Source organism: Mobula hypostoma, chromosome 21 (assembly GCF_963921235.1).
Source record: "Mobula hypostoma chromosome 21, sMobHyp1.1, whole genome shotgun sequence".
Classification (NCBI taxonomy): domain Eukaryota; kingdom Metazoa; phylum Chordata; class Chondrichthyes; order Myliobatiformes; family Myliobatidae; genus Mobula; species Mobula hypostoma.
The window spans coordinates 44839346-44861296 of record NC_086117.1 but is presented as its reverse complement, the minus strand read 5'-3'; the positions used below and the strand labels follow the sequence as shown (position 1 = coordinate 44861296).

At 56.7% G+C, this 21951-nt stretch overlaps 1 protein-coding gene across 1 annotated transcript in view; it reads left to right on the top strand.

Moving 5' to 3' along the window:
* LOC134359967 (UDP-N-acetylhexosamine pyrophosphorylase-like protein 1) overlaps positions 1–21951 on the top strand; it is a 33829-nt gene continuing 11878 nt past the window's right edge. Inside the window, exons 1-5 of the mRNA XM_063073881.1 lie at positions 1–356; positions 11599–11803; positions 12172–12347; positions 14112–14284; positions 14931–15124. Coding sequence (XP_062929951.1) covers positions 83–356; positions 11599–11803; positions 12172–12347; positions 14112–14284; positions 14931–15124 — 1022 coding nt within the window. The 5' untranslated portion in view covers positions 1–82. The remainder of the gene's footprint in view (positions 357–11598; positions 11804–12171; positions 12348–14111; positions 14285–14930; positions 15125–21951) is intronic.

The following is a 21951-nucleotide window of genomic DNA, read 5'->3' as shown; positions in this document are numbered from 1 at the left end:
CCCGCCCCCTGCCCGCCAAGGCCAGCGGGTCGGCTGACAGCGGAGTGTTCGGTCTTGCCGCGACTCTCTCCCCGGAGCTGTGATGTTTGAGGTGGCACAGCGGCTGCTGGCCGAGGCCGGGCAGCCGGAGGTCTTGAGGTTCTGGCCGCAGCTGTCGGATGCCGAGCGCAGGGCGCTGGTGGTCTCGCTGGAACAGCAGGAACCGGCCGAGCTGCGGGCTCACTGCGAGGCGGCCGTCCGGCCCCGGCCCGCCGGCCAAGCGCCACTGCCCGGTCTGATGGAGCCGCTGCCCGAGGACGTGGTGGGCGGCGTGTGCCGGACGGACGCCGAGACCCTGCGGAGGTGGCGGGATCGCGGTAAAGAGTGGGTCCGATGAGGGGCAGCAAGGAGCTGCTAGGATGATGCGTCTGGGGGTGTTCGAGAGGGTGCTGGGGAGTGGGAGTCTCGGCTTCTGGGAGAGCCTGCGGAGGAAAGGCGATCGGAGGACAGGGAGGGGATGGGGCAAGGAGATCCGAGGGGAGGGAGGGAGGGGATGGGGCAAGGAGATCCGAGGGGAGGGAGGGGATGGGGCAAGGAGATCCGAGGGGAGGGAGGGGATGGGGCAAGGAGATCGAAGGAGAGGGAGGGGATGGGGCAAGGAGATCAAAGGGGAGGGAGGGGATGGGGCAAGGAGATCGAAGGGGAGGGAGGGGATGGGGGCAAGGAGATCCGAGGGGAGGGAGGGGATGGGGCAAGGAGATCCGAGGGGAGGGAGGGGATGGGGCAAGGAGATCCGAGGGGAGGGAGGGGATGGGGCAAGGAGATCCGAGGGGAGGGAGGGAGGGGTTGGGGCAAGGAGATCCGAGGGGAGGGAGGGGATGGGGCAAGGAGATCCGAGGGGAGGGAGGAGATGGGGCAAGGAGATCCGAGGGGAGGGAGGGGATGGGGCAAGGAGATCCGAGGGGAGGGAGGGGATGGGGCAAGGAGATCCGAGGGGAGGGAGGGGATGGGGCAAGGAGATCGAAGGAGAGGGAGGGGATGGGGCAAGGAGATCGAAGGGGAGGGAGGGGATGGGGCAAGGAGATCGAAGGGGAGGGAGGGGATGGGGGCAAGGAGATCCGAGGGGAGGGAGGGGATGGGGCAAGGAGATCGGAGGGGAGGGAGGGGATGGGGGCAAGGAGATCCGAGGGGAGGGAGGGGATGGGGCAAGGAGATCCAAGGGGAGGGAGGAGATCCGAGGGGGGGAGGGGATGGGGCAAGGAGATCCGAGGGGAGGGAGGAGATCCGAGGGGAGGGAGGGGATGGGGCAAGGAGATCCGAGGGGAGGGAGGAGATGGGGCAAGGAGATCCGAGGGGAGGGAGGGGATGGGGCAAGGAGATCCGAGGGGAGGGAGGGGATGGGGCAAGGAGATCGAAGGAGAGGGAGGGGATGGGGCAAGGAGATCGAAGGGGAGGGAGGGGATGGGGCAAGGAGATCGAAGGGGAGGGAGGGGATGGGGGCAAGGAGATCCGAGGGGAGGGAGGGGATGGGGCAAGGAGATCGGAGGGGAGGGAGGGGATGGGGGCAAGGAGATCCGAGGGGAGGGAGGGGATGGGGCAAGGAGATCCAAGGGGAGGGAGGAGATCCGAGGGGGGGAGGGGATGGGGCAAGGAGATCCGAGGGGAGGGAGGAGATCCGAGGGGAGGGAGGGGATGGGGCAAAGAGATCCGAGGGGAGGGAGGGGATGGGGCAAGGAGATCCGAGGGGAGGGAGGAGATGGGGCAAGGAGATCGAAGGAGAGGGAGGGGATGGGGCAAGGAGATCGAAGGGGAGGGAGGGGATGGGGCAAGGAGATTGAAGGGGAGGGAGGGGATGGGGCAAGGAGATCCGAGGGGAGGGAGGGGATGGGGCAAGGAGATCGGAGGGGAGGGAGGGGATGGGGGCAAGGAGATCCGAGGGGAGGGAGGGGATGGGGCAAGGAGATCCAAGGGGAGGGAGGAGATCCGAGGAGGGGGAGGGGATGGGGCAAGGAGATCCGAGGGGAGGGAGGGGATGGGGCAAGGAGATCCGAGGGGAGGGAGGAGATGGGGGCAAGGAGATCCGAGGGGAGGGAGGGGATGGGGCAAGGAGATCCGAGGGGAGGGAGGGGATGGGGCAAGGAGATCGAAGGAGAGGGAGGGGATGGGGCAAGGAGATCCGAGGGGAGGGAGGGAGGGGATGGGGCAAGGAGATCCGAGGGGAGGGAGGAGATCCGAGGGGAGGGAGGGGATGGGGCAAGGAGATCCGAGGGGAGGGAGGAGATGGGGGCAAGGAGATCCGAGGGGAGGGAGGGGATGGGGCAAGGAGATCTGAGGGGAGGGAGGAGATGGGGGCAAGGAGATCCGAGGGGAGAGAGGGGATGGGGCAAGGAGATCAAAGGGGAGGGAGGGGATGGGGCAAGGAGATCAAAGGGGAGGGAGGGGATGGGGCAAGGAGATCCAAGGGGAGGGAGGAGATCCGAGGGGGGGAGGGAATGGGGCAAGGAGATCCGAGGGGAGGGAGGGGATGGGGCAAAGGAGATCCGAGGGGAGGGAGGGGATGGGGCAAGGAGATCCGAGGGGAGGGAGGAGATGGGGGCAAGGAGATCCGAGGGGAGGGAGGGGATGGGGCAAGGAGATCCGAGGGGAGGGAGGGGATGGGGCAAGGAGATCGAAGGAGAGGGAGGGGATGGGAAGGAGATCCGAGGGGAGGGAGGGAGGGGATGGGGCAAGGAGATCCGAGGGGAGGGAGGAGATCCGAGGGGAGGGAGGGGATGGGGCAAGAGATCCGAGGGGAGGGAGGAGATGGGGGCAAGGAGATCCGAGGGGAGGGAGGGGATGGGGCAAGGAGATCCGAGGGGAGGGAGGAGATCCGAGGGGAGGGAGGGGATGGGGCAAGAGATCCGAGGGGAGGGAGGAGATCCGAGGGGAGGGAGGGGATGGGGCAAGGAGATCCGAGGGGAGGGAGGAGATCCGAGGGGAGGGAGGGGATGGGGCAAGAGATCCGAGGGGAGGGAGGAGATGGGGGCAAGGAGATCCGAGGGGAGAGAGGGGATGGGGCAAGGAGATCCGAGGGGAGGGAGGGGATGGGGCAAGGAGATCGAAGGAGAGGGAGGGGATGGGGCAAGGAGATCAAAGGGGAGGGAGGGGATGGGGCAAGGAGATCAAAGGGGAGGGAGGGGATGGGGCAAGGAGATCAAAGGGGAGGGAGGGGATGGGGCAAGGAGATCGAAGGGGAGGGTGGGGATGGGGCAAGGAGATCGAAGGGGAGGGAGGGGATGGGGGCAAGGAGATCCGAGGGGATGGGGGCAAGGAGATCCGAGGGGAGGGAGGGGATGGGGCAAGGAGATCCGAGGGGAGGCAGGGAGGGGTTGGGGCAAGGAGATCCGAGGGGAGGGAGGGGATGGGGCAAGGAGATCCGAGGGGAGGGAGGGGATGGGGCAAGGAGATCCGAGGGGAGGGAGGAGATGGGGCAAGGAGATCCGAGGGGAGGGAGGGGATGGGGCAAGGAGATCCGAGGGGAGGGAGGGGATGGGGCAAGGAGATCGAAGGAGAGGGAGGGGATGGGGCAAGGAGATCGAAGGGGAGGGAGGGGATGGGGCAAGGAGATCGAAGGGGAGGGAGGGGATGGGGGCAAGGAGATCCGAGGGGATGGGGGCAAGGAGATCCGAGGGGAGGGAGGGGATGGGGCAAGGAGATCGGAGGGGAGGGATGGGATGGGGGCAAGGAGATCCGAGGGGAGGGAGGGGATGGGGCAAGGAGATCCAAGGGGAGGGAGGAGGTCCGAGGGGGGGAGGGGATGGGGCAAGGAGATCCGAGGGGAGGGAGGAGATCCGAGGGGAGGGAGGGGATGGGGCAAAGAGATCCGAGGGGAGGGAGGGGATGGGGCAAGGAGATCCGAGGGGAGGGAGGAGATGGGGCAAGGAGATGGAAGGAGAGGGAGGGGATGGGGCAAGGAGATCGAAGGGGAGGGAGGGGATGGGGCAAGGAGATTGAAGGGGAGGGAGGGGATGGGGCAAGGAGATCCGAGGGGAGGGAGGGGATGGGGCAAGGAGATCGGAGGGGAGGGAGGGGATGGGGCAAGGAGATCGGAGGGGAGGGAGGGGATGGGGGCAAGGAGATCCGAGGGGAGGGAGGGGATGGGGCAAGGAGATCCAAGGGGAGGGAGGAGATCCGAGGGGGGAGGAGATGGGGCAAGGAGATCCGAGGGGAGGGAGGGGATGGGGCAAAGAGATCCGAGGGGAGGGAGGGGATGGGGCAAGGAGATCCGAGGGGAGGGAGGAGATGGGGGCAAGGAGATCAAAGGGGATGGGGCAAGGAGATCCGAGGGGAGGGAGGGGATGGGGCAAGGAGATCGAAGGAGAGGGAGGGGATGGGGCAAGGAGATCCGAGGGGAGGGAGGGAGGGGATGGGGCAAGGAGATCCGAGGGGAGGGAGGGGATGGGGCAAGGAGATCCGAGGGGAGGGAGGAGATGGGGGCAAGGAGATCCGAGGGGAGGGAGGGGATGGGGCAAGGAGATCTGAGGGGAGGGAGGAGATGGGGGCAAGGAGATCCGAGGGGAGAGAGGGGATGGGGCAAGGAGATCCGAGGGGAGGGAGGGGATGGGGCAAGGAGATCGAAGGAGAGGGAGGGGATGGGGCAAGGAGATCAAAGGGGAGGGAGGGGATGGGGCAAGGAGATCAAAGCGGAGGGAGGGGATGGGGCAAGGAGATCAAAGGGGAGGGAGGGGATGGGGCAAGGAGATCCAAGGGGAGGGAGGAGATCCGAGGGGGGGGAGGGGATGGGGCAAGGAGATCCGAGGGGAGGGAGGGGATGGGGCAAAGAGATCCGAGGGGAGGGAGGGGATGGGGCAAGGAGATCCGAGGGGAGGGAGGAGATGGGGGCAAGGAGATCCGAGGGGAGGGAGGGGATGGGGCAAGGAGATCCGAGGGGAGGGAGGGGATGGGGCAAGGAGATCGAAGGAGAGGGAGGGGATGGGGCAAGGAGATCCGAGGGGAGGGAGGAGATCCGAGGGGAGGGAGGGGATGGGGCAAGAGATCCGAGGGGAGGGAGGAGATGGGGGCAAGGAGATCCGAGGGGAGGGAGGGGATGGGGCAAGGAGATCTGAGGGGAGGGAGGAGATGGGGGCAAGGAGATCCGAGGGGAGAGAGGGGATGGGGCAAGGAGATCCGAGGGGAGGGAGGGGATGGGGCAAGGAGATCGAAGGAGAGGGAGGGGATGGGGCAAGGAGATCAAAGGGGAGGGAGGGGATGGGGCAAGGAGATCAAAGGGGAGGGAGGGGATGGGGCAAGGAGATCGAAGGGGAGGGTGGGGATGGGGGCAAGGAGATCCGAGGGGATGGGGGTAAGGAGATCCGAGGGGAGGGAGGGGATGGGGCAAGGAGATCCGAGGGGAGGGAGGGAGGGGATGGGGCAAGGAGATCCGAGGGGAGGGAGGAGATCCGAGGGGAGGGAGGGGATGGGGCAAGGAGATCCGAGGGGAGGGAGGGGATGGGGCAAGGAGATCCGAGGGGAGGGAGGAGATGGGGGCAAGGAGATCCGAGGGGAGGGAGGGGATGGGGCAAGGAGATCCGAGGGGAGGGAGGGGATGGGGCAAGGAGATCGAAGGAGAGGGAGGGGATGGGGCAAGGAGATCAAAGGGGAGGGAGGGGATGGGGCAAGGAGATCAAAGGGGAGGGAGGGGATGGGGCAAGGAGATCAAAGGGGAGGGAGGGGATGGGGCAAGGAGATCGAAGGGGAGGGAGGGGATGGGGGCAAGGAGATCCGAGGGGATGGGGGCAAGGAGATCCGAGGGGAGGGAGGGGATGGGGCAAGGAGATCAAAGGGGAGGGAGGGGATGGGGCAAGGAGATCAAAGGGGAGGGAGGGGATGGGGCAAGGAGATCGAAGGGGAGGGAGGGGATGGGGGCAAGGAGATCCGAGGGGAGGGAGGGGATGGGGCAAGGAGATCGGAGGGGAGGGAGGGGATGGGGGCAAGGAGATCCGAGGGGAGGGAGGGGATGGGGCAAGGAGATCCAAGGGGAGGGAGGAGATCCGAGGGGGGGAGGGGATGGGGCAAGGAGATCCGAGGGGAGGGAGGAGATCCGAGGGGAGGGAGGGGATGGGGCAAAGAGATCCGAGGGGAGGGAGGGGATGGGGCAAGGAGATCCGAGGGGAGGGAGGAGATGGGGGCAAGGAGATCCGAGGGGAGGGAGGGGATGGGGCAAGGAGATCGAAGGAGAGGGAGGGGATGGGGCAAGGAGATCGAAGGGGAGGGAGGGGATGGGGCAAGGAGATCGAAGGGGAGGGAGGGGATGGGGGCAAGGAGATCCGAGGGGATGGGGGCAAGGAGATCCGAGGGGAGGGAGGGGATGGGGCAAGGAGATCGGAGGGGAGGGAGGGGATGGGGGCAAGGAGATCCGAGGGGAGGGAGGGGATGGGGCAAGGAGATCCAAGGGAGGAGGAGATCCGAGGGGGGGGAGGGGATGGGGCAAGGAGATCCGAGGGGAGGGAGGAGATCCGAGGGGAGGGAGGGGATGGGGCAAAGAGATCCGAGGGGAGGGAGGGGATGGGGCAAGGAGATCCGAGGGGAGGGAGGAGATGGGGGCAAGGAGATCTGAGGGGAGGGAGGGGATGGGGCAAGGAGATCCGAGGGGAGGGAGGGGATGGGGCAAGGAGATCGAAGGAGAGGGAGGGGATGGGGCAAGGAGATCCGAGGGGAGGGAGGAGATCCGAGGGGAGGGAGGGGATGGGGCAAGGAGATCCGAGGGGAGGGAGGAGATGGGGGCAAGGAGATCCGAGGGGATGGAGGGGATGGGGCAAGGAGATCCGAGGGGAGGGAGGGGATGGGGCAAGGAGATCGAAGGAGAGGGAGGGGATGGGGCAAGGAGATCTGAGGGGAGGGAGGGAGGGAGGGGATGGGGCAAGGAGATCCGAGGGGAGGGAGGAGATCCGAGGGGAGGGGGGGGATGGGGCAAGGAGATCCGAGGGGAGGGAGGGGATGGGGCAAGGAGATCCGAGGGGAGGGAGGAGATGGGGGCAAGGAGATCCGAGGGGAGGGAGGGGATGGGGGCAAGGAGATCCGAGGGGAGGGAGGGGATGGGGCAAGGAGATCGAAGGAGAGGGAGGGGATGGGGCAAGGAGATCGAAGGGGAGGGAGGGGATGGGGCAAGGAGATCGAAGGGGAGGGAGGGGATCGGGGCAAGGAGATCCGAGGGGAGGGAGGGGATGGGGCAAGGAGATCGGAGGGGAGGGAGGGGATGGGGGCAAGGAGATCCGAGGGGAGGGAGGGGATGGGGCAAGGAGATCCAAGGGGAGGGAGGAGATGGGAGCAAAGAGATCCAAGGGGAGGGAGGGGATGGGGGCAAGGAGATCCGAGGGGAGGGAGGGGATGGGGGCAAGGAGATCTGAGGGGAGGGAGGGGATGGGGCAAGATCCGAGGGGAGGGAGGAGATGGGGGCAAGGAGATCCGAGGGGAGGGAGGGGATGGGGGCAAGGAGATCTGAGGGAGGGGATGGGGCAAGGAGATCGGAGGGGAGGGAGGGGATGGGGGCAAGGAGATCGACGGGGAGGGAGGGGATGGGGGCAAGGAGATCCGAGGGGTGGGAGTGGATGGGGGTAAGGAGATCCGAGGGGAGGGAGTGGATGGGGATGGGGAAGGGGGTCTGGGATGGTGGAGGGAATGGGGAAGAAGGAGGTGAAATGGGGTGGGGGAGGGATGGGGAAAGGTGGTCTGGGGGTGGGAGGGGGATGGAGGGGAAGGAGGTGGTTTGGGAGGTTGGGGGGAAGGAGGTGTTCTTGAGGGTTGGGAGGGGGAAGGAGGTGGTCCGAGGGGGATGGGGGAAAGGTGGTGGTTTGGGAGGTTGGGGGGAGGAGGTGGTCTGAGGGGGTTGGGAGGGGTGTGGGGGAAGGAGCTGGTCTGAGGGGTATGGGGGGGAGAAGGAGGTGGTCTGGAAGGTTGGGAGGGGGAAAGAGGTCATCCGAGGGGGATGGGGGGAAGGGGGTGGTGTGGAGGGGTTGGGGGAAGGTGGTGGTCTGGGGGGTTGGATGGGGAAGGAGGTGGTTTGGGAGGGGGATGGGGAAGGAGGTGGTCGGGGGGGGTGGGGGGTGATGGGTGAATGAGGTGGTCTGGGGGTTGGGAGGGGGATGGGGGAATGAGGTGGTTTGGGCGGTTGGGAGGGGGATGGGAAGGAGGTGGTCTGGGGGGTTGAGAGGGGGATGGGGGAATGAGGTGGTCTGGGGGGGTTGGGAGGGGGATGGGGGAAGGAGGTGGTCTGAGAGGGATGGGGGAAGGAGGTCGTCTGGAGGGATGGGAGAGGGATGGGGAAGGGGGTGGTCCAAGGGGGCTGGGGGGAAGGAGGTGGTCCTGGGGGGTTGGGAGGGGGATGGTCCAAGGGGGATGGGGGGCAGGAGGTGCTCGGGGGGTTGGGAGGGGGAAAGAGGTGGTCTGGAAGGTTGGGAGGGGGATAGAGGTGGTCTGAGGGGGATGGGGGAAGGGGGTGGTGTGGAGGGGTTGGGGGAAGGTGATGGTTGGGGGGGAAGGGGGAAGGAGGTGGTCTGGGGGTGGGAGGGAGATGGAGGGGAAGGAAGTAGTTTGGTAGGGGGATGGGGGCAGGAGGTGGTCTGTGGGGGTTGGGAGGGGTATGGGGAAGGAGATGGTCCGAGAGGGTTGGGGGGAAGGAGGCGGTCTGGGGGGTTGGGAGGGGGATGGGCGTAGGTGGTCTGAGAGGGATGGGGGGAAGGAGGTGGTCTGGGCGGGTTGGGAGGGGGATGGGGGAAGGAGGTAGTCTGAGAGGGATGGGGGGAAGGAGGTGGTCTGGGGGTTTGGGAGGGGGATGGGGGGAAGGAGGTGGTCTGGGGGTTTGGGAGGGGGATGGGGGGAAGGAGGTGGTCTGGGGGTTTGGGAGGGGGATGGGGGGAAGGAGGTGGTCTGGGGGTTTGGGAGGGGGATGGGGGGAAGGAGGTAGTCTGAGAGGGATGGGGGAAGGAGGTGGTCTGGGCGGGTTGGGAGAGGGATGGGGGAAGGAGGTAGTCTGGGGGTTTGGGAGGGGGATGGGGGAAGGAGGTAGTCTGAGAGGGATGGGGGAAGGAGGTGGTCTGGGCGGGTTGGGAGGGGGATGGGGGAAGGAGGTAGTCTGAGAGGGATGGGGGAAGGAGGTGGTCTGGGCGGGTTGGGAGGGGGATGGGGGAAGGAGGTAGTCTGAGAGGGATGGGGGAAGGAGGTGGTCTGGGGGTTTGGGAGGGGGATGGGGGGAAGGAGGTGGTCTGGGGGTTTGGGAGGGGGATGGGGGAAGGAGGTGGTCTGGGGGTTTGGGAGGGGGATGGGGGAAGGAGGTGGTCTGGGGGTTTGGGAGGGGGATGGGGGAAGGAGGTGGTCTGGGGGTTTGGGAGGGGGATGGGGGAAGGAGGTGGTCTGGGCGGGTTGGGAGGGGGATGGGGGAAGGAGGTGGTCTGGGGGTTTGGGAGGGGGATGGGGGAAGGAGGTGGTCTGGGGGTTTGGGAGGGGGATGGGGGAAGGAGGTGGTCTGGGCGGGTTGGGAGGGGGATGGGGGAAGGAGGTGGTCTGGGGGTTTGGGAGAGGGATGGGGGGAAGGAGGTGGTCTGGGGGTTTGGGAGGGGGATGGGGGAAGGAGGTGGTCTGGGGGGGTGGGAGGGGGATGGGGTCAGGTGTAGTGATAGACGTTGGGGTATTGATGGTGGATACGAGGGGCTGATGGATCCGAGCTCTGGGTGGGCAGAGGCAGCGTGACAGGGTTGGGCTGTTGGCTGGATCTGAGTGTTACTCCGGCCTGCCCTGCGATGTGATTTGCTCCACTCGCCCGTGGGCCGCAGTTGTTCATCCTGTGATTCTCTCGTGACTGGGAAAGTCAACAGGAAGCTACACCATTCCAGCACGTTACACAGAACCTCTGTCTGCCTGACGTGGCAGGATGCCTAAGCCAACACCAAACCACGATCCGTGTGCCTAATCAGCGTTCAGCATGACGTTCTCCAGCACGGGCCGCTGAGAATCATGTACGGGTGGTGAGAATCAGCTCTCTTGCTGGTGATCCTGCGTCTTATGCACTGTGTTAGCCAAAAAATGCCGGCCCTTGCCTCAGTGTTGTCTTGTACAGGTACAGGCTGTTTCATTCACTGAGGGGCTGTAATGGAATCAATCACTCAGTGAGACAGCGGATGGACTGAAAGACTTTGTTATTTAGGAATGTCCTCTTCCACCTTCTCTGGTCTGATAATAGATCCCCATTTACTAATAAAATCAGATTGCTTAAAAATTACTTTGTAAATTTGTGTTTAAACATGCCTTTATTTAATCCTGAGGGGCCCACTTCCTTTTCATGTGCTGCTACCTTAATACTTCCATACATAAGTATGTGTGTGTGTGTGTGGTGGGGGATGGGGGCGGGAGCACAGCTGGTCGAGCTGAAAATCCAAAATATACTGCAGATCTAAAATATGAACAAAATGTGCTCAGGTCACATTTGTGAGAAGAGCAACAAAGTGAACGTCTCAGGACGAAGTGAGGAAAGCTTCAGGGGAGAGGGAATGTCTCCGACATTCTGTGTAACACGCTGGAATGGTGTCGTTTCCTGTTGACTTTCCCTGCCTCTTCTGAGTATAACACGCTGGGAAGTTCAGTTATGTACAGCCAGCAGAGCTAGGAGCATTCGGACAAAACCGAAGTGACCACGGGGGGGCACTGTCCCCTCTGAGCTGCGCGGGTGTGTGGCCGCGCAGTGACTGAAATGCTCCCGTGCACGTAGCCTTTGTTGCCGTGCAGCGTGAACTTTCTTTAATACAATGTTAGTATTAAAGTGCTGTGCAGTTTTCAGGCCGTGTAAAAATTTCCTGCTCACAACAGTTGGTCTGCTTAGCTGTTAAAAAAAAACTTGATGGAACGTTGCGATGGGGATAAGCTGTGAGCCTGCTTATCTGGTTGGAGACTGTGGGAGTTGTGAAATGCAGGAAAGGGAGGTGAGGCTCACAGGTTAGGCCGGACATGCTGAGCTAATACTACAGATAGTCAACAGCCACAGACTGAGAAATCAAGTTACAGAGTTCAGGAGGTTGCAACCTGCCCAGCAGATGTTCCTTAAGCTGTGGGGCACCTCAGTTTTGCAATACAGAGGGCCACAGACTGGTAGGTCGGAGTGGGATTGGGAATTTAAGTGACAGGTGACAGAAGCTGGTTGTGATGCTGGTTTGTAGTGCCAGCAATACAGGTTCACTCCTGACCCCCCCAGTCCTCTCCGTGTGGAGTTTGTTCTGACTGTCTGGGTCTCCTCGAAGTGCTGTAGTTTCCTTTCACATCCCAGGGATGGGTGGTTTATTGGCTGCTGTAATCTCTTCCCTGGTTTCTGCGCGAGCGTTAGAATCTCGCAGTGGGGGAGAGGAGTGGTGGAGTTTGAAGGAATTGTGAGGAGAGTGAAATAGGATTGGATTACAGTAAATGGGTCTCCAGTGGGCCACAGAGTCTGTACAGCAAAGATCTGATGCTGTAAGAGTCTCTTCTGCGTATAACCCGCTGGCAGGTTTAGGTATGTACAGCCAACAGAGCCAGGAGTGTTAGGAAGCTGGGAGAAGAGGGGTTGCCTCTGTGATTTTGTTTTTATCTGCCACTTCATACTTTGACCTTGTGCTCTAGGTTTTCAGGAGATCGCCAAAGGCCACGTGGCTGTGCTGCTGTTGGCTGGTGGGCAAGGTACCCGGTTAGGTGTCCCGTATCCAAAGGGCATGTATGACGTCGGGCTGCCGAGCGGGAAGACTCTTTACCAAGTCCAGGCCGAACGAATTCGCAAAGTCAAGCAGCTGGCCGAGAAGAGGCTGGGCGGAAAGTGCACGCTCCCTTGGTGAGACCCTGTTCTCCGCTCGGTCTCCAAGTGGTTGATTACTCCAGGCTGTCTGGACAAGAGGGCACCACGCCCCCCGATAATATGATGCAACGTTGTCTTTTGTACGTCTGGACATCAGTTACCGCAAGGTTGGCATGAGTGTGTGACTGGATACCGGTTACAGTATGGTTTGTGTGTGTGGATTCCAGCTGTGGCATGCTGAGAGTGTGGATACCTGGGTGGACATGTGTATGATAGGGCTAGAGATATCTGTGGAACTTGTTATTATCTCTGGTTTTCCACTCCGGGTTATAGTGTTTACTCGTGCTTTGTGCGTTGCTTTACAGATAAGAGCTGTTGATGGCATAACTGTTTTTGTTCCGAAGGTACATCATGACCAGCGAGTTCACGCTGGAACCCACAAGGAATTTCTTTGCTCAGCACCAGTACTTCAGCCTGCCTCAGTCCGACGTAGTCATGTTTGAGCAGAGGATGCTGCCGGCTGTTGGATTTGACGGGAAGATCATCTTGGAAGGGAAGGGTCGGATTGCCATGGCTCCAGGTTGGTGCACTCCGGGCTGGAGCTGGTTTAGAGTACTGTTTTACTCTTGAGTGTGATTGTTCGTCCAATGCACCTACCACGGTCATCGGCAGACTGAAGCCGGGTTCTGATTTCCGGAGTGTTCCTGTGCCCAAGGTCACTTCCTGCTGCGGAGAGCCTGTGCCATACGCAGCACTGTGACAATGAAATGATAGGTGAGACCTGGCCGAAGTCTGGCCAGGAATGCCTGCGTCCGGTGGGACTGTGGGGTAAATACAATGAGGGATAATGCTCTGGCAGGATCAATAAGTTAGGCCATGTAGGTTGACTAGAGGCTCAAGATTTTGCTGGGAGTTTGCACGGCCTTCCAACATGTATTAGGAGATGGAAGAGCAACTGCAGTAAAATTGATAACATACTTTTCCACTGTATGGAAAGCTGGTGTTTGACAGGTGGCTCATCTGGTTCTCTCAATCGCATTCCCTTTAATCTCACTGGGCTTCTCTTAATTACCCTACTGTGGGGCATCTAAAATGTGTGTTAATATATATCAACATTAGGAACAATGGTGTGCACCTCAAATAGCCTCTGACAACCAAGTCCAGCTCCTGGCCTTCACGTGTGGCTTAGCTGCTCAGCCCAGTGGAACCATTTCTACTGACAGGAGAAGGAGCAAAGGCGGGCCACTGATGCCTTAAAACCAGTCTCTTTGGGCAGATGGGGCTCCTCAGCCATGGTTGGCAGCTCATTGAGGAGAAGGAGAACTCTGATTTCAAACCTCAGCTGCCTTGCAGCTGTACCCACTCATGGAAAAGGCTTCGGGAGTAAACCCCGAGGAAAAAATCCAGAGCTGGAGTCCCTAAGACAGTCCTACATTGAGTTCAGCGCTGACCGGCAACTCCTGCGACGCTGCCAGTACCAAACTCTATCCGTCTCTGCTGTATCTTTGGGTTCATCAGATACGTTGAGGGGGGGAGCTTGCTACATGGGCAACAGCTTGCTCTCCATATCGTACTGCCCAGGCTGGCGTACCTGGACAGCTGGGATGTATTAGCCATGGTCTGCTCTGACTGACAGAGGCCCTCAGGAACAATTGAAAGTCTGGAAAATCACCAGCAACATCCCGTGGCTGCTGAACTACTGGAGTGTGACTCCAGGTGGCTTATTTCTGAGGTAAAAGGTAGCGTGGCAGGCGGTCCAACTGGGGTAGTCACACCAAAACGAGCAGAATTCTTTGACCGCATCCAGAAGATTTTTTTTTTTTAGTTAGCATGTGCCCACCAAGGCCATGTGTGGCATGGGTTCGATGTTGAATAAAATTCAGCCCCTACCCTCTGTGCCTTTGTCTCCAGCCCTGGAGGGTACTGAGTGCTTGGTGGTAGGTGTCCATGGCACTGGCTGGATAAGTGGAAGCCGTCGTTTGATAGGCAGAGAAGCAAGACATTGAGCCCCTCAGTGTCTACAGACACCCTCCCACAAATGAGGTTGCTGGACATCACTTTGTGAAATGATCTTGACACTGGTTCAGCCCACAGTGTGGGGGTGAGGAATGGGTGTGTTGGTCGCTGTGGTGTGGCGTTGTTACTGAGGTCTCACTTTCACTTTAAATCAGCCGCTTGGCAGGAGGAATGAAGACCTGAGGAGAGAGTTATCGGATACTGGGAGAGACGGGGAGGAGCAGCAAGTTGCTGAGGGACATGAGAGGGCAGTGTGAGGCCAGGAACTGGGGCTGAGGATGTTTCTGGGTGTCCTCGCTGACCGGAACCTGTGCTTGCTGTACTATAGATGGAAACGGTGGCCTGTACCGGGCTCTGACGGACTACAAGATCCTGGAGGACATGGACCAGCGAGGGGTTCGATTCGTCCACGTGTACTGTGTGGACAACATCTTGGTGAAGATGGCAGACCCAACCTTCATCGGTTTCTGCGTCGAGCGGGACGCAGACTGCGGGGCAAAGGTGAGTTCACCAGCCCGAGCTCCCCGCTCCTGAGAGAGTCAGGCTGAGGTTTGTCACCCTGCCGAGGCAGGGAGTGGGGCAAGGGTGAGCAGCAAGCTCACTGCCAGCCGCAAAAACGGCCCACCTCTCTCCAGTTCCAGCACTCCTCTCACAGCCTAGTCCCACCTATAATGACCTACTGAGCACCCCTCCAGTCACCAGCCCACACCCCATTGTAAAAGCCTCCCGTTGCTCACCACCAGTGTATATCGTTCCCCTCACCCAACCCAACTCCTCACCTCCCTCCCCAACCAGTGACTGCGTTGACTGAACTTTTCACAAGGCAGTCTCCGAATCCAGCCTCCACCAGCGTGGTCTGGACATCCATGCACCCTCCCCACCAGTGCCGTGTTGTGGGTGGGACAGCTGCAGGCTCCTTCATCTGGGTACCCATAGTTAGGGTGGCTTTGGGCCGTGCTTCCCTGACATCTTATCAGGCAAAGGCTTCCCTCAGGTGCTGAAGCTGCTGCAGGCATGGGTGAATGTCGATAGGCTCAGAACTTAAAAGATGGACCGCGTTTGTGGTCAGCTGTCTGTTTGGGGAAGAGGGAAGGGTGGTTGGGTTGTCCCTCCGTGCGCCTCACGCTGTGGCTGTGTTTATCCCCAGGTGGTTGGTAAGGCGTACCCCACTGAGCCCGTGGGGGTGGTGTGTCGAGTGAATGGCACCTACCAGGTTGTGGAGTACAGCGAGGTGAGCCGGGAGACGGTGGAGAGGAGGAACGCTGACGGCCAACTCACCTTCAATGCTGGCAACATCTGCAACCACTTCTTCACTGTGGAGTTCCTCAAGTCCGTGACGGAGTAAGCCCTGGTTACCTGATATCTGCAGCTGTCTCTGTGCAAGGAGCAGCCACTGCTTCCTTATGGGCAAGGAGATCATTCCACCAGCTCCCTCTCTCCTCCTTCACTGGGTTGTTGCTGCCTCGCCTGAGCCAGCGTCTTGCCTTGGGTTACTTTCGCTTCCCCGGCCGACCCCCATTCCCATCGCCCTCTGCCCTCCAATCCCTACCCCATCCCTGCTGTTCCCTACACGCCCACCACTGTCTTTCTTGGCCCAGTTATCACCTGTTGTCAGACCTTTTGTCTAACATCCAATCAAGGCGCTGAATCAGCACAGCACAGGAAGATTTAATTCTGTTAATCAAATCTGGCTGTTTGGAAAGTGGACCAAATTAACCCTGTGTTTCTCTAGGGTATAACTCTATCTTCCCTTTCAAAAACCCTCTCAGCTGATAGGTGAAGGCTTCCCAATCATCAGCACTCTGTCTCTAAACAATGAATAGATTTCCTCCTGTGACTCTGGTTCATCTTTCTACTCTGAATTCTCTCTGATCTCTCCACAGTCTTGTACTTCCTCCGATTAAGTGACATGAGTAAAGGTTTCTTTCCTCCACAGCAAGTGATTAATCATCTAGGTCATAAACACAAGAGATTCTGCAGATGCTGGAAATCTAGAGCAACACACACAAAATGGTGGAGCAACTCAGCAGGCCAGGCAGCATCTGTGGAGATGAATAAGCGGTCGATGTTATAGGGCTGACACCCTTCTTCCGGACTGAAAAGGAAGGGGGAGGATGCCAGAATAAAAAGATGGGGGGGAGGGGAAGGAGGCTAGCTGGAAGGTGACAGGTGAGGCCAGGTGGGTGGGAAAGGTGAAGGGCTGGAGAGGAAGGAATCTGATAGGAGAGAAGGAGGGGACTCAGGGGGAAATAGCAGGCATGTGAGAGGAGGTTAAAGGTCAGTGGGGAATGTTCTACTGGAAGGAGATGTTGATATTCAGGACATCAGGTTGGAGGGTACTCGGATGGAATATAAAGTGTCGCTCCTCCACCCTGAGGTTGGTCTCATCGTGGCACGTGAGTAGACCATAGACCGACATGTCTGAATGGGAATTGTGATTAAAATGTTTGGCCACCAGGAAGTCCCACTGGTGATGGATGGTGCGGCAGTGCTTGGTGAAGCGGTCTCCCAGTTTCTGATGGATCTCACCAGTGTAGAGGAGGCCACATCAGGAGCACCGGACACAACAGGTGACCCCAGCAGATTCACAGGTGAAGTGTTGGCTCACCTGGAAGGACAGTCTGGGGCCCTGAATGGAGGTGAGGGAGGAGGTGTAGGACCTAGGCCTCTGGTAGGTATGAATGCCTGGAGGGAGATTAGTGGGGAGGGACAAATGGACAAGGGAATCCGAGGTGGGGGTGATCCCTGTGGAAAGCGGAGGGGGGAGGGGGAGGTGAAGATAAGTTGAGTGGTAGGATCCCATTGGAGATGGCGGAAGTTGCGTAGGACGATGTGTTGGATGTGGAGGCTGATGGGATCTATCACTATTAAGGCAGCAGGAAGATGGGGTGAGCGTGGATGTTCATGAAATAGAGGAGATGCAGGTGAGGACTGCATCAACACTAGAGGGAGGAAAACCCAATTCTTTGAAGAAGAAGGATACCTCTGTTGCCCTGGAATGGAAAGCCACATCCTGGGAACAGATGCAGAGGCAAAGAAACTGAGAAAGGAGAATAGCAATTTTATAGGAGATAGGGTGGGAAGAGGTATACTCGAGATGACTGTTGGAATTAGTAGGTTTTAAAAGATGTCAGTGGACAGTTTGTCTCCAGAGATGGAGTTAGAGAGATTGAGAAGGGAGAGGGAGGTGTCAGAGATGGACCAAGTGAATTTACGGGCAGGGTGGAAGTTAGAGGCAAAGTTGATAAAATTGACGAGCTCAGCATGGGTGCATGAAGCAACACCAATGCCGTTATCAATGTAGCGGAGGAAAGGTTGGGGAGGGCAACCAGGGAGGGCTTTGAACATAGACTTTTCTACATAGCCAATGACGAGCAGGCACAGCTGTGATCTAGATCATTCCTGGGGAATAGTTGTAGATTTCAAAAAGAAGCTAGCTGGTATGAGAATTTGCAGGGTTAAGAGGAGAGGGTGAAAGAGTATACTGGATTGATCTTGCATGAAGATTTTACAAGCTCATTGCCTGAGTGATTTCCTTTGTGCTGCAACCAAACTAAGACTGTGAATCTAACCTTTGTCCTCGTTCATCAGGAATGCCAATTTATTGGTCTGTGAACATGATAAACTTTGTCTCTGTATTGCATTAAATCAATGTCATCGACAGATAAAATCTTGCCGGGAGACGCAAGGAATATAAAGTACAGTGTAAAGTTCATTGCTGTGCTTTTGTAACAATAAATGAGCTGGATCCTATTTATCTCTCCTCACTCTAAATGCTGATCTAAGCTACGCTGTTTCTTTCCTCGTCCACTCCTTGCACGCCCACACCGAGACGTGACGATTGCCTGCTTAAAATATGTGAAGCAGATCAAGTGGATGCATGTGTGTTTGAAACTTTCTCTAATATCTTCAGACTTAGTCCTGCTTTAAAACCTTCTTTCTTTTACCTAACTCTTCTTAAGTATTTTTTCATTCTCCTCTGCAGTTTCTCAGTAACTTCTCTGGGTGAGTGAGCTGATTCCTTTTTCTCTGCTGCACTTTCTCTGGTCTCCTTTGCCGAAGGTTGGTATTAAGCCAGGTTCAGGTACTTGTCATTTCCTCGTGTTTGTTGTTAGGTTTCCTTTGCTTTCCCATCCACTTGCCCACTCTGTGTTTGTATCAACTGTATCTGCAGACTTGTTCTTTTTCGAAGTATCAGCAGAACCATTTATTTTGTCTTCCAGAATAAGGTCACATATTGCGAATGTGATATTGATGTTTTTGAGGTGATGAGATGTTTGAGGGGAGGGCAGTCGTCGCCTTTAGTCAAGCATTCAAAGTGTCTCGTGACAAATCCAGAAGATTAAGGTGCATGGGATTCATGGAGCCTTGTAAATTGGATTCAAAGTGGACTTGGCTGTAGAAGGCAGAGGGTATTATTCTGGCTGGAGGTCTGTAACCAATGGTATTCTGCATTGCTAAAATCTCGATGATAGTGATATATAAATGTTTCAGGCAAAAATGTAGATGGACTGATTAGTAAATTTGCAGTCAATGTGAAAATCAGGGGAGTTGTGGATAAGAATGAGGAAAATTGTCGAAGGATACAGCAGGACCATTCAGACCATTGATATACAGAGAGACCCCGGAAATGCCTGAAAATGGCTTCACGAGTGGGTAGAGTGGTGAAGAAGGAAGGCATCTGGCATGCTTGCCTACGTCAGTCAGAGCACTGAGGTTAAAAGTTTGGGTGTCGTGCTGTGGCTATGCAAGCATTTAGTTTTGAGTCTTGTGTATGCTCCTGGTTGTCAGGTTCCAGGAAGAATGTGGAAGCTTTGGAGAGGGCGCAGCATAGATTCATTGGGATTGGAGAGTATTACTTACGAGGAGAGGTCGAATTGTTTGCTCTGGAGTGTCAAAAGCTGAGGTCAGAGGTTGAAGATGACCTCAGAGAGAGGAAGAGTTCAAAGAAGACTTACAGGACAAGTTTTGTTACACAGAGAATGTTATGTGCCTGGAATGCGTTACCAAAGAACATGGTGGAATTAGATATGATAGCTAAGTTTGAGGAATTTAAATAGGCACATGAATAAACAGGGAATAGAGGGATACAGAACATGTGTGGATAGGTGAAATTAATTAATATGGCATCATGGTAGGAACACAACTCTGCTGTCTAGCACTGTTTCATTTCCAAAGGAGAAACATCCTCTTAGCTAGAGGTTTCCCCCTCTAAATATTCAAACTAAAATTGTGGAAATACAGTAAGTCCCCGGGTTAAGAACGTCCGACTTACGGACAATTCTGTACTTACCAAAGGACTGCTGGTGATGTATCAAAGAAAAGGAAAACGAGCACAATTGAAAATAAAGTGGAAATAATAAAGCGATCGGAAAGAGGTGATACGCCATCGGTCATTGGAAAAGTGTTAGGCTGCAGTCGGTCAATGATCAGAACAATTTTAAAGGATAAAGTGAGAACAGACTGCTGGTGATGCATCAAAGAGAAGGAAAATGATCACGATTGATTCGATCGGAAAGAGGTGAAATGCCATTGGTCATTGGAAAAGCGTTGGGCTGCAGTCGGTCAATGATCAGAACAATTTTAAAGGATAAAGTGAGAATAATGGAGCATGTGAAAGGCCATGCCCCGATGAAAGCTACAATTATCACTAAGACACAGTGGTTTAATTATTGAAATGGAAAGGCTATTGATAATTTGGTTAGATGATCAAAATCAGCGTAATATACTTATTAGCCTTACTTTAGAGCAAGAAAAGGCTCGAAACATTTGACTAACTGACGCTAAATAAGAACTGTATGTACCTGTTCCAACTTACCTACAAATTGGACTTAAAGACAGACGTAGGAACGGATCTCGTCGGTAACCCGGGGACTGCCTGTATTCAATGGCTCAGGCTGAGCTAATATTTCAGGTTGGTGACCTTTCACCTGGTGAGCTATAACCAGAAAGTTAGGGCTCAAGTATCAGACGGATGTGAGCAAACTGGATCAAAAATTAGCTTGTTGATAGGAGGCAGAGGGTCGTCTTCCTGTCTGGAACTCTGTAACGGATGTTGTACCACAGTGATTGGTTTAAGATGGCATTCATGAAGTACAGCGATAATTTATGGCAGCAAACAGAACAAAAATTGCTGTATTAATCACACTTTTTCTTGGATGCAGTCACTGCAATCAACAGTGTGTAACTTCCCTTTTGGAGCTGAGCTGTTGCACCAGCTGTATGACCTGGCATTTTTGTGGTTTGAACTGAAGAGCTGAAGGTGCAGGACGGGTGTGGTGTGGCGTGTATTGAGGCTGAGGCAGCGGGGCTGGGGCACGAGAGCGGGGAATGAGCCAACGTGTAGCCTTTGCTGGAGTGGACTCGGAGACAATTCGATGAGGCAAAACTGAGGGGAGGCGATGCAAGGTCAAGGCAGCGGGACGTGGACCCCAGAGCAAGGAAAGACCCAAGGTTGATCGATTTAAGCCGAATTGGAAAGGTCGGGTACGGGCCAAATCGAGGTCATGGGGCCTGGGCCCGAGAGCTTATCGAAGGCCCGAGAGTGAGAAACAACCTGAGATTTGGGCAATATAACCACTGGGTCGGTGTTCGGCTCGCTGCTGTGCAAGGTTTATTTGTCTCTGCTTGAACTGAGGCTGCGGCCTGCAACTAATAGGCTCCTGAATTGGCTGCAGCGACTACTGGCTTCATGATTGTGGACTCATTTTCGTGAACTTCGGTTCTGAATGTTACTTGCTTGCTTTTGTTGTTTTCTGCTGATTGGGTGTTTGACAGTCGCTTTGTTTTTAATGGATTCTATTTGTGTGGGGCACGTGGCCAAGTGGTTAAGGCGTTCGTCTGGTGATCTGAAGGTCGCTAGTTCGAGCCTCAGCTGTGGCAGCGTGTTTGTGTCCTTGAGCAAGGCACTTAACCACACATTGTTCTTGTGTCTGTGCGAGGAGTGGCACCCCACACAGACTTCCAATCTGCGCCTTGTAAGGCATGAAAATGCCAGACGCTGGCCTGTCATGGTCTGAGTCGACGTTCCCCTTCCCTACTGGGTGTCTTTGTTTAGTGACCACCTGTGGGGAGACAAATCTCAAGGTTGTATGTCGTATACTGTATATACTTCGGTAATAAATGTACCTTGAACTTTGAAACCGCTGTCGTTTGTACTATATAGAAATAACTTGGATGAGAAGTTGGGGGTCTGAATGACACAAAATTTGGTGGAGTCATAGATAGCAAAGAGGGTTGTGAAGGGGTATGGAGGGACGTAGATCTGCAGAAAGTTGGGCAGAAGGTGACAGATGGAATTTAATCCAGACAAGTGTGAGATGCTGCACTTTGGGACATCAAGTTCTGGCAGGACATTAGGAATGTTGATGTACAGAGGGATCTTGAAGTGCACTTTGGCTCCTTAAAAGTAGCATCTGAAGTGGATAGGATGGTGCAAAAGGCACTTGATGTGTTTCCCTTCATAGGCAGAGGCATTGAATATGAGAGTTGGATGTCATATTGGAGTTCTGCAGAAGATTAGTTATTCCGTACGTGCTCTATTGTGTACAGCTCTGTAGTCCGCGCTACAGGAGGGACGTCGTAGCAACAGGGAATGCAGAGGAGATTCACCAGGATGTTGCCTGGAATGAAGGGATTTGTTTATAAAGGGGATTCGAAAAGCTGGGGACATCCTCAAAGGAATGTAAGAGGCTTAAGGGTAGTGTTATAGAGGTTCATAAAATAATGAGGGACATGGATAGGATAGAAAATCCTTTTCCTATGTTAGGGGAATCATTAAGTTCAATGTGAGGGGGGAGAAATGGAAAGGAGTTCTGACGGGCAGGTTTTTCACAAAGGCTGGTGAATATCCGGGATGGGTTGCCAGAGGATATGATGGAGGCAGATTCTATCTCAATGTTTAAAATTGAGACGGGTAGAGTGGACTCCGGTTCGTTGGGCCATCGCTTAATTGGGGCTGCCACCTTTCTGGACTAACTCTTAAAGAACAAGAACTAATGGAGAAAGTAGCTTCGATTTCCTTTGTTTGTTTGGGACAGCATGCTGTTGAAGTGGGACAGGAGATTGCTGCGGAACAATTCCCAGTTAGCGTTATTCACGTGCACTTGTGTAGCCGCTAGACACTACGCCATTTAAAGCAAGGTGCTTTTAAATAGCGTCAGTGTGTG